The sequence below is a fragment of the Physeter macrocephalus genome, chromosome 8 (assembly GCF_002837175.3).
Source record: "Physeter macrocephalus isolate SW-GA chromosome 8, ASM283717v5, whole genome shotgun sequence".
In the NCBI taxonomy this organism is placed as follows: domain Eukaryota; kingdom Metazoa; phylum Chordata; class Mammalia; order Artiodactyla; family Physeteridae; genus Physeter; species Physeter macrocephalus.
The window spans coordinates 24,417,669-24,430,084 of NC_041221.1; the positions used below are offsets into that span (position 1 = coordinate 24,417,669).

The following is a 12,416-nucleotide window of genomic DNA, read 5'->3' on the forward strand; positions in this document are numbered from 1 at the left end:
AGGTTGGGGCAATTCTCAACTCTAGAAGTAACCTTCCTTTGAGCATCACAAAGGAAGACACAGAAAGACAAAAGGAGGGAGCCCTCCATCCACACCGCATACACCCACATCCCTCCAATCCTAACCCAGGTCTACTGCCTGGAGGTTCACGTACCTTCCCGGAAAGACCATCAGCACTTCCTTCGGTAAATCTCGAAGTCTACCTCTCAGAATCCTTCCCGCTTTTGCTGTACAACCCCTGAGGCTGGGTCTGGTGGTCCTGAACTGTGACCCTGGTCTGAGTTGAGTGGTCTGCCACAGGCCTTACAGGGGATGTGCGTGCTCGTCCTGTTGCGCGGGAGGGGTGGGGACTGGGGTATGAGCCTCCTTCAGGTTCCCTTCTTGGGAAATATAGTCTTAACATGTTTAAGAAAAAGCTTAAATATGCTCAGTTCTCACGGTCAGCCCTTGAAATCAGCGGGCCTCCATTATTGTGTCAAGACTTTGAATTCTCTCCTACCTCGGGTAACATGAGTGACACCGGTCAAATCGGTGACATCAGTCTTCAAGGGCTGCTCTCTCTACAGAGGATTCCACTTCGTTATTTTTATTCTAAGTCTCATTCTGATTGATGAGGCTTGGGGGAGGGCGTCTTCCCAACTACTTCACTCACACAGACGGAAAAGAGCTTACTAGCATTCCTGAGTGTATCAAATATCTAATCTATATGCAAGTCATCTGCATATTCTTTAAAATAGATTTCCTTGGGATTTGAGACACCTTTAGTTCTACTCAGGCGATTCTAAAAGTGGTGACCTTTCTAACTTGTTATTTTCTACATAGTTCTTCATTTAGACAAAAAGCCAGGGATTACAGTTAGGAAAGGTGCTGTACTGATGGAAGCAGAGCTCAGTCCGAAGCAATTTAGCTCCGGCCAGGTAAGCGTCCGACACGCAGTGTTATCAAGCCCTGTCCGTATCTGAACCGATTTCCCTTAGAGGAGGGTGTTGCAGCCTCCAGCCTAAGCAGGTTATTGAAGCAGTCCTTCCAGCCAAATGAAGACGTTTCCCTGGGAGGGAGTGTGGTAGAGTTAGAGCTTGCCTATTTAATTTCAGTAATATTTCAGTACTTCCTCAAAACGTGCATCCGATGTGCCCGCGTGCGGAACAAAAATGCATATCCCTGGGCCGACTCCAAACACGCGGCACCAGAATCCCGGGGCGGGAGGGAGGGGGGCGCCGAACGTGTATTTTCACAGGCGCCCAGGTACCTCTTCAGCCCTGAGACCGCCTTTGTCTGCACCGCGTCCGGCCGGCGCTGCCTCCGGCTGCTCTCCTCCCTCAGCTCTGCGCCTTCTTTGTCGCCTCCCTCGGGGTCATTAGAACTCAGCTCCTTCTAAGGTTTCAGCCCCATTGCCCCGCGCAGCCCGCGGGACAAAGCCCGTGCGGCCCGCCGCCCACGAGAGTAGCCACCCGCTGCCCGCGAGGTGCTCCGCAACGCCCCCGCGGCCGCCACCCATCTAACCAGGACGCCGCGGCCGTCGCCGGAAGTGACGGCCCCTGTCGTTGACGCGCCCCGCCCCTTCCGCCTCCTCGCCCCGCCCAGGCCTCTCCCCTCCGCCCTCCCTGCCCCTCCCCCTCCCCTCTCTCGCCCGCTTTCTGTCAGCTTTTCTCCCTCTCCCTGTCCCCCTCTCTCCTTCCTCTAGCTTCCTCTTTCGCACCTGAGCAACGCACCTGCCCGGGCCCGGCTCCGCTCCCTCCTCCCTCCTCCCTTTACCCCGCCCCGGCCGGAAGGCTCCGGCCTCCGCCGCGGGAGCTTGGCGGCTGCGTCACCGCCGCCCCCCCCCCCCCCCCCGCCCCAGACAAGATGGACACCGCCGAGGAAGGTAAGTCGGCGGCGCCCGCGCCCTTGCTCTGGCGCCCGGGTTCGGGCCGGGCCCGCGCCCGGTCCGCGGCGCTCGAGGCAGGCGGCGAGGCCCGGGCGGAGCGGCGGGGGCGCCTCGGCTCGGGGCGGGGGTGCGCGGGCGGGATTGCGGCGGGGCCGGCGCCCGGGCCGTTTGCCCGCCGAGCGGCGGGCTCGAGGGGCGGCAGGGAGCAGGAGGTGACCCCTCGGTGCCCCCCGCCGTTTCTCGCCCGCGCGCGCGCGCGCGGAAGGCAGGACCCCTGCCCGGGCCGGGGGCGTCGGGCTGCGGTGGCCGCGGCCGGCGTGGCTCCCCGCCCCCTCTGTCCCGCCAGTCCCGGGGCTGGGGGACGGCGCCGTGGTCGCTGCACGAAGTCTGGGGGCGTTTTCCACGCCCTTCCCCCACTCGGTTTTGTCTTTCTTTATGTTGCTTTGCCCCTCGCTCTCCGGGCCCGACCCTTTCACGATAAAACTTCTTTGTTGACTGAAACTTCGCGAAAAATACCCCGCCAGGTGACGGCCTGGTGGAGTGAACTGACCCCGTATTTAAAAACCTTGCTCTCTGCTTGCGTGGCCCCTAGTAGTTTGTTTACTAAGCGAGGCAGAGGCAGGGCCACCGAGGTTATTCGAAGCAGGAAGGCTCTTTGTTTCGGTGTAGTTTATTTTGTGCTTAGTTTCTGGCACCAATAAGCAGAGTTTTGTGTGTGTGTTTTGCTTTGTGAGTGCGTGTGTTTTGGATGTGGCTGTTCTGGAACAAGCTGACTCTTGTGAACTGAATACAGAAGTGAAGACATGACTGAACATTTGTGACTAGTGAAACGCATTTGCAGATCCGGCTAAGGTAGTTAGGTTGTTTTTAAGCAGTTTTATCTTTTTAGAGTTTATCGAATAATTTCGTGAGTCTGTAGAGGAAATTCCTAATCGCTTTCCTGTTGTTGCGGTTATCGGTGAAGATACATTTATGCTTTGGGTTTATTATGTGGGGATATGATAAGCGTCTTGCAACCTTATGGATTGCAATTTTGATGATTTTAGATGAAGATCGTTGGCGACTGTCGTGGTGTGCAGTAATGGGTGATGAAAAGTTTGATGTCTGTATATGTGATGCGTGGAGGGGATCAATTTATCAGTTTTTTAAAGAAGTCTTTCCTTCGATAGGAAGAACCTCAACTGTAATGATATTTGCATGTTATACTTGACAGTTTACAAAGCATAGTTACATGCCTTCGCTTGATCTAAGATCCCTATGGAGTAGGTAGGTATTATTATCTTTTATAGGTGTGGAAGTTAGTTTAGTTATTTTAATAGTTTGTCCAAGTTTCACACTCTAGTAAGAGAAAGATTTGAACCTAGGTGTCCTGATTACACAGTTTTCCTTTCATTATGGCTCAGTTGTTTTTATTATATGCCGTGAGTGAAAGGTAATCACCACAGGAGACTCCTTTGGAAAAAATAGTGAAGTGAAACTGCTGAGGAGGTTAGGAATTACTTTCTTTTGACAGGTGGTCCTAGTGTGTAAATTTCCATCTACATCCATACATCCTTTTGGATTCAAATTTTAATGACTCAGTCTAGTAATGCATGTGTTTATTGATTTATCAATTAATATATACTGGCATGTTTTATTAAATTCCCATTCTTTGAGCTTAGGCGCTTAGTACTTGCATACACTTATGGTATGATAGTGGTGATTCAGGAATTGCAGAATCGCGAAGCTGGAATCATGAAAGAAATATTTTCTGAGTGCTTCTAGTGCACTGCCCACCCCCTTCAGTCAGGGTGAGGTACAAATGATATTTATTTACTGACTTGAACACTGTCCTCTATTGAAATAACTGACATTTACTGAGGACTTGATGGATGGCATGTACTTCACTAAACATTTTATACACATCTCATTTAACTCTCCTAAGACTTTTAGGTAGGCACCATTCCCTTTTTACAGATGAGGAAACTGAGTGTTAGTATGATTAAGTAATTTGCCCAAGGTCATACAGGTAACAGATGTCAGAGGCAAGATTCCAGCTCAGGTCTGTCAGACTCCGTGGTTAAATTTATAAGTGGATACCCAGTGTCCAGTGTTGAGATGACTGTATTTTTGTCAATCCCTTAATAAGATGAATCATCTACATAATTTGACAAAGCTTTATTTTGCCTTTGTGTTATGACACTGTTAGTCATGAAATGAAAATGAATTTTAATACTGCGCATGCCTAATTTGGCAAAATTCCAAATTGGAAGTCTTCTGAAATTTTCAAAGTTAATGTAAATTTAACTTGAAAAAATGCTGGAAGGAAAGGGAGGATTACAGAAGATTTCAGGATAAAAATGACAAAGTGAAGACACCAAAAAGCTTGGAAACAACTTCTATTTGCTAAATGAGTTATTACAGGTTATTTCTTAAATTAAAAAAATGCAATTGGGTTTTTGACTATAAAAGAAACTTTTTTTTTGGTAGGAGACTTGGAAAATATGGCTAAACATAAAATAAAAATTCTAAAAATCTTTAAATTTTATCAACTCGTTAAAAACACTGATGATGTTGTTTACTTATCTATTTTTTAATATGTTAATCTGAACAAACAGAAATCTGAAATACCAACCTGCAAAGAGATCGTTAAGCTCTTCCATCTCTTTTAAAAATTGCATGTTGCTTTCCTCTAATGGTACCATATGTGATGTTATAATGCTCAGAATGTTTCATATTTGTAGTAAACAAGAGTGAATTCTATTAGAAAATTAGTTGTTTGCCAGATGGATTTTGACCCTTCCTATTATGCGTTTACTAGGTATTAAAGATCTCTAAAGTGTTCAGTGTATTGTTTTATTTTTGTGAAATCAACAGTTTTATAATCCATTCTCATAATACAGCCATGCCTTGTTTTATTGTGTTCACTTTATTGAGCTTTGCAGATATTAATTTTTTTTTACAAATTGAGAGTTTTTGGCAACCCTGCATTGAGTAAGTCTATAGGTGCCATTTTTCCTGAAGCATTTGCCCACTTCATGTCTCTGTGTCACATCTTAGTAATTCTTTTAAATATTTCAAATTTTTTCATTATTATTATATTTGTTGTGGTGATCTGTGATTTACTGTTGTAATTGTTTTGGGACACCATGAACTGTGCCCACAAAGGCAGTGAACTTAATAGATAAATGTGTGTATTATCACTGCTCCACCAACTGCTGTTCCCGTTTCTTTTTTTCTCCTTGGGGCCTCCCTATTCCCTGAGGCCCAACAGTATTGAAATTAGGCCATTTAATAACTCTGTAATGATCTCTAAGTGTTTAAGTGAAAGGAAGAGTCTCATGTCTCTCACTTTAAATCAAAAGTTAGAGATAAGTAAGATTAGTGAGGAAAGCATGTTGAAATCCGAGATAGGCTGAAAGCTAGGCCTCTTGCACCAGTTAGCCAAGTTGTGAGTGTAAAGGAAAAGTTCTCGAAGAAAGTTGAAAGTGTTCCTGCAGTGAACACATGGATGATAAGAAACAACCATATTGCTTATATAGAGAAAGTTTTGTCTGGAGAGAAGATCAAACCAGCCACAACAGTCCCTAAAGCCAAAGCCTAATCCAGAGCAAGGCTCTAACTCTCTTCAATTCTGTGAAGGCTGAGAAAGTTGAGGAAGCTGCAGAAGAAAACTTTAAAGCTAGCAGAGCTTGGTTCATGAGGTTTAAGGAAAGAAGTTGTCTCCATAACACCGAAGTGCAAAGTGAAGCAGCAAGTACTGACGTAGAAGCTGCAGCAAGTTATCCAGAAGATCCAGCTGAGATAATTCTTTAAGGTGGTCACACTGAAAAACAGATTTTCAGCGTAGATGAAACAGCCTTATATTTGAAGCAGGTGCCCCCTAGGACTTTCGTAGCTAGAGAGGAGACGTCAGTGCCTGGCTTCAGAGCTTCAAAGGACAGGCTGATTCTTGCTGGGGCTAACGTAGCTAGTGACTTGAAGCTGAAGCCATTGCTCATTTACCATTCCAAAAATCCTAGGGCACTTAAGAATTATGCTTTATCTACTCTGCCTGTGTTCTGTAGATGGAACAACAAAGCCTAGATGACAGCACATCTGTTTACAACATGGTATACTGAATATCTTAAACCCACTGTTGAGACCTACTGCTCAGGAAAAAAAGAAGGTTCCTTTCAAAATATTATTGCTTATTGACAATGTACCTGGTCACCCAAGAGCTCTGATGGAGATGTACAACAAGATGAGTGTTGTTTTCATGACTGCAAACACAACACCCATTCTGTAGCCCATGGATCAAGAAGTAATTTCAACTTTCAAGTCTTATTATTTAGGAGATACATTTCATAAGGCTGTAGCTGCCATAGATAATGATTCCTCTGATGGATCTGGACAAAGTAAATTGAAAACATTCTGGAAAGGATTCACCATGCTAGATGCCATTAAGAACATTTGTGATTCTAACACAACATTGTAAATCAACTATACTTCAATAAAAACAATAAATAAAATTTAAAAAAAGAACATTTGTGATTCATGGGAAGAGGCAAAAATATCAACATTAATAGGGGTTTGGAAGTTGATTCAACCATCATGGATGATTGTGAGGGGTTCAGGACTTCAGTGGAGGAAGTAACTGCAGATGTGGTACAAATAGCAAGAAAAATAGAATTAGAAGTGGAGCCTGGAGATGTGACTGAATTCTGTAATTTCATGATAAAATTTTAACAGGTGAGGAGTTGCTTTTTATGGATGAGCAAAGAAAGTGGTTTCTTGAGACAGAATCTACTCCTAGTGAAGATGAAATGAAAAGTTGTTGAAATGACAACAAAGCATTTAGACTATTATGTAAACTTAGTTGGTAAGGCAGGGGCAGGGTGTAAGAGGATTGACTCCAATTTTGAAAGAAGTTCTGTTAGGTAAATTGCTTTCTGTCATCAAATATTTGAACTTCAGAGCTTGAGGAGATCTTAGATCTTCCTCATTTTATCGATTAGGAGTCCGATCCTGCAAAGCACTGATATATATATATTTTTAAAGAGACTCAGCCACTCAATGGGGCATATGGTCAGGGACTGGCTATGCAGGACACTGTTGGAATGATTGGCAAACTGAGTAAGGTCTGTTGGTTAGATCATAGTTTTTGTATCAACGTTAACTTTTTTTTTTTTTAAGGGAAATTTTATTTATTTATTTATGGCTGTGTTGGATCTTCGTTTCTGTGCGAGGGCTTTCTCTAGTTGTGGCAAGCAGGGGAACTCTTCATTGCGTGTGCGGGCCTCTCACTATCGCAGCCTCTCTTGTTGCGGAGCACAGGCTCCAGACGCGCAGGCTCAGTAGTTGTGGCTCACGGGCCTAGTCGCTCCACGGCATGTGGGATCCTCCTAGACCAGGGCTTGAACCCGTGTCCCCTGCATTAGCAGGCAGATTCTCAACCACTGCGCCACCAGGGACGCCTGCACTGATAATTTTCAGTTTAAAAAAAAAAAAAATCTGTTCTTTGCTCGAGGATATACATTTTTTAAAAAGTAAGAGCATTGCAACATTGGAATAAATGTTGCAAGTATTGATGTATGAAACTCTCATTAAGATATTAAACGTTTTGCCATAGTAGTGTGCTCTCATTTCAGCCCAGTGATATATAGAGCTGACGTTTTTCTTTTTCATTTTTCTAAATTACTGCTCATACTAGCAGAATGTAATATAAAATCTTATCAGCCTGTTTTTATGGACTGCCAAAACGTTTGTTCTTTATGTTTTATGAATCATATTCATTGGGAAGGGATGAAGCTGAACCCTACCATAGTTGATTATGTTCTGTATCTATTATGGTAAAACCTTGAGGTGACTTAGATTTGGAAGTAATGAGTTAAAAGGATAGGAAGTTGTCAGAACCAGACAGCTAGTTACTGTCTTTCTAGAACTACATGGTCTTCCATCTCTGCTTCCAGTAATGCCTGCTTCATTCTTCTTGCCATAGATCAACTTTCACTGCTTTGGCATGCTTACGGGCAAGCATACATGCACTTATTTGACAAGTGTTTATTGAGCACCTGTTAACTAGCCAGGCACTATTTTATGCACTTGGGTTAGGCTGGTAACAAAACAGACAAAATCTTTTCTTTCATAGAGCCTACGTTCTTGTTTTTGGCTGGGTAGAGGAGGAGGGGAGGACAGAAAATAAACATGTAATAAATTATATGGCATGACTAGATGGTTATACGTGCTGTGGAGAACAGTTAGTTGGGAGGGACCAAGATGGGTGAGAAGTGTGAGATGAAGGTAGATTACAAAGGGGCATGAGTTAATTTTGGTGGTGATGGATATGTTCATTATCTTGATTGTGGTGACAGTTTTACCAGTGTCAAGCGTATCAAGTGATATCCTCTAAGTAAGCGTATTTTATTGGATGTCCGTTATTCCTCAGTAAAACTTTTTTAAAATCCATTGTCTTTTACTCATGCATGGCTTTGTAACCTCATGTATTGATCATTTGGTAGCTGTTGGATCAAGTTATGCAAATCTTCCAAATCTTGACACATTTTCCTGTGTAACATAAAAGTCACATTCATTAACGTCACCACTTATCTCAAAAGGGCTTTAGGTATTGGAGAAGCTGTCGTTCTTATTGTGGTGGATATAGGTTTTCTAAAATCCTAATATTTGCTTGAAAGTTTTATTTTTGTCAGTGGCAGCAAATACTGTCAGTGTTTTCCTTGGTTCTTAGGCTCACTTCATTCTTTTGTGACACAATGCCTGCCAAATACCCAAATCTGTCTGCATAACTGTTGTTTGTCATTTTGTTGTTGTTGTTTTGTTTTTTTCCATAGTAAAAATGGTGTTTCGTGCGGGGTGGGAGTGGGGAAGCAGTTAGCTCAGCTGGTAATTCCAAAGAATAATACAAGTGCTTTTTCTTGAGACAACCACTGCTGTTGAGCCTGAGTCCAGGAGTGAGTCCACACTCTGTATTTTTCACTTCTAAAATTTCCACTTGGTTCTTCTTTAAATCTTCTTTTTCCTTTGCACTTTGGATCCAGTGAGGAGGCAGAAAACACAGTAACTTAACTAGAGGAAGTTGAAAGAATTATTAACCTATGATAAGAGAATAATTATAAAGATGTAAGGACTACTGTAAAGTGTACCCTGGGCCTGAGGGAAAATGTCCAAGTAGGGACAGACTGGGGAGGGGTGAGGGCCCCTCCTCACAGCTGTGGTTCAGACCTCATTGGAGAAGTATGGAGTTGTCCAAGCCAGAGCTAGTCCACAGTTTCTGGGTGAGCAGGAAACAACGCTCCAAGGTGCATGCAGGAGACTCAAGGTTGATGGGTAGGCATGCAGACAGAGTTAGGGTACCACTGTGGGCACAAGACCTGGAGTATGTTGAGCTGTTATCAGTAGGGCTGTGAGAAGTTGGTTACTAAAGCAAACCTACTGACAGTGCAGCGGGAGCAAGGAGTGCTCCAGTCCTCCTGTGTTGTTCCTCCAGCACCCTCTACCGACAAATTCATTTTTAAAAACTGTTTAAAAGAGTCCAGTCTCTTATCTCTGAACAGGTGGTACTGAAGGATAAATTTGGAGTTGAGAGGAAATAGTCAGAACATTGATACTTGGCACCCTCCTGCTAAAACTTGGGAGTTATTACCTGTGCTGCTGAATTTGCGTTTGCCCACTGCTGGCAAAACCCTCACCACGAACTCTGTAACTACTGCAGGAGTTCACAGTACCTGCAGTTAGCTGCCACTGCTGTTTTTAGAGCCAGAAGTAGGAAATGGCTTTACTCCTTCCCTCCATCTTATGATCCCACAGAAGAGCTTCTCATTGACAGCATGTAACTCAAGCTTAGTCAGCAAGGCAGATGTAGTTTTTCAGGCTTCCAGGAGCAATAGTATAGGTGAATGTTAGTTTTGTAATGATCAGTAATCTGGAGAGATAAGAAATAATTAAGCTTTGGGATATATGGAGAATTGGGATATATGGAGAATTGGAATTTAAATGTATGCTTTCAAGGCCTAATTACCAAATCCACATTAAAAAAATAGGTATACTTTCACAGTCAAAAAGGAAGTGTTTTTCACAGAATTGTAGCAGTTAAAAATTTCCTTGTGATTGTAAAAGTAGCAATGAAACAGTAGAAACTTTGGGAAAACAGGGGAAGAAAATCACCCATGTTCTCATCTAACCAATGTAATGGCTATCATTTTTTGTATTTTCTCTTTTAGGCTGTTTTGGGTTTTTTCCCTAGTTGTAAGAACAGTGTGTATTCATTTTTTTATTCCTGCTTTGTTTACTTAACATTATGCATATTTCCATATTACCATATAACTGTTATATTTGCTATTTTTAAGGGACTATAGACATTCGTGTAGTGAATGTACCACAATTTATGTAGCCACACTTCTGGTTTTAGCTATATAGGTTATCCACAGATATTTTGAATAATACTTTTTAATAATGTATTTTTAATATTTACTGTAATCGTAGCTACTAATTATAAAATTTTTGTTGATAATCAGCTATTAAAAATCCTTTGTTACTGCAACCAGGTGAATCAAGGTCAACATTAACAGTCCATAAAAATCATGTTGATAATGTACCGTTCATATTCTGTGATGAAATGGCACTTTACCTATGTGATTTTCCTCCCCAGAGCCCATAGCCCCACTCTAATCATGAGCAAAAACATCAAACCAATTCTGGGGACTTCCCTGGTGGTGAGGTGGTTAAGAATCTGCCTGCCAATGCAGGGGACAGGCGTTCGAGCCCTGGTCTGGAAGGATCCCACATGCCGCGGAGCAACTTAAGCCCATGCGCCACAACTACTGAGCCTGCGCTCTAGAGCCTGCGAGCCACAACTACTGAGCCCACGTGCCACAACTACTGAAGCCTGCATGCCTAGAGCCCGTGCTCTGCAACAAAGATAAACCACTGCAATGAGAAGCCTGCACACAGCCACAAAGAGTAACCCCTGCTCACCGCAACTAGAGAAAGCCCGCGTGCAGCAACGAAGATGCAACGCACACAAAAAAATAAATTAATTTTAAAAAAAATCAAAGTCATCAAAAACAAGGAAAGTGTGAGAAACTGCCAGAGCCAAGAGACGCCTAAGGAGACGTGACAACTAAATGTAATGTGGATTCTGGAACAGAAAATGACATTAGGTAAAGATGAAGGAAATCTGAATAAACTGCTGACTTTAGTTAATGATAGTGTGTCAGTATGGGTTCATTAAGTGTAGTAGAACTACCATCCTAATGTAGGATGTTAATAAGAGGGAATACTGGGTACTGTGTACGGGGGAGCATTGTACTGTCTCCGCACGTTTTCTGTAAATGTAATCTGTTCTAAAAAATAAAGTGTATTAAACTCTTTGTTTATTAAATTATCACTAGTTATCACCAGAAGGAAAGTGGAAACATTTTGAAATCTTATGTGAAACAACTTTCAGGATAGATAATGGCTTAAGAGTTAAGATGTACCCAGAGCTTTAAGAGTTGTTTTGCATTTTTTCTCATAGTAGATACTTAGAATATATTTGGTGAACTGGATTGTTGGCTAAAACAACTAATGGGATGGGCTAGCCTTGAATGGGTGTTGACTTCCACAGCTGGCAGCAACTTGATAACCTCTCACACTGTTGGGTGTTCCCCTCCCTTTCATCTCATGGGCTGTCTCAGTATTCAGTCACTAAGGACTTAAAGGTTTCATTCAAAAAAACTTTACTGAGCTAGGTACTGTGCTAGGAACTTCTGAAAGGTATGCTTTGTGAAGATATTAAGTATTCAAATAAAGCAACGAAAGTTGCCATAGGATTTAACAAGAAATTTGCCCTTGAAAACCAGGAAGAGCTTTGCTTTATTGTTCTAGGTAAGTTTGCTTTCATAACCAGCAGAGTGCATTGATTTTACTTTGGCCTGAGCAAGATTTGTAATTTTACTGCATGTAAATTTGGTGGAGCCTTACTCCACCGCAGAACGTTATTTCATTTTTAGTGAAGGGCCTCAGGCTGCACCTTTTGTAGACTGCACTCTCCTTTTGTACCCTTGGCCTTGTTATTCTCTTGCGGTTTTGGGTGGTGGGATTGATCCTAGTAAACAAAAGAGATTATTTTTTCTTTGACTCATCCCCCCCTTTTCTCCATTGAGGCATTTTATTTGCACATTGTTATATACTCCTAGGAAAAAAATTCCAGGATTTCTCTCCTATGTGTTTTTGTCTTGTTTCTTCATGGTCCTCACGCCAGCTGAGGTGGTCAGTACAGTGAAACCAAGCTAGCAGAATGGAAGTAGGTTATTTTGACATTTTTCTAGATTTTTGAGTTGCACTTCAAATCTGGGCCTGATCACTCCGTGCTTGTTTAACTTGCCTGTGAGGTTCACAATAATTTTCCCAGCTCTGTGATCAGAAGTGATTTGAAATTTGCCAATGTAAGCATGCTTCATCGTTACAGTTAGAAACCTGATGATTTTGGAGCATGGCCTGACAAGAACCTGGCATTTGTCTCTCTTTTCAGCATTGTTAATGCTCTTGAGAGCATCAGCCAGGTCATTCATGCACACCATTGCGGTAGCAC

General features: G+C 42.8%; 1 protein-coding gene and 1 pseudogene across 2 annotated transcripts in view; one reads left to right on the forward strand and one right to left on the reverse strand.

Moving 5' to 3' along the window:
- Window positions 1–1,604: 1,604 nt before the first annotated feature.
- The window catches only part of MARCHF6 (membrane associated ring-CH-type finger 6), a 74,977-nt gene continuing 64,165 nt past the window's right edge, over window positions 1,605–12,416 (forward strand). Inside the window, exon 1 of one of the 2 annotated variants that reach the window (XM_024119159.2) lies at window positions 1,605–1,864. In XM_024119159.2, the coding sequence (XP_023974927.1) occupies window positions 1,846–1,864 (19 nt within the window). In that variant the 5' untranslated portion in view covers window positions 1,605–1,845. Of the gene's footprint in view, window positions 1,865–10,979; window positions 11,005–12,416 lie in introns of those variants that run through there. The other variant, XM_028492807.1, reaches the window with a different exon arrangement.
- LOC129392314 (40S ribosomal protein S15a-like) lies at window positions 11,639–12,405 on the reverse strand (annotated as a pseudogene).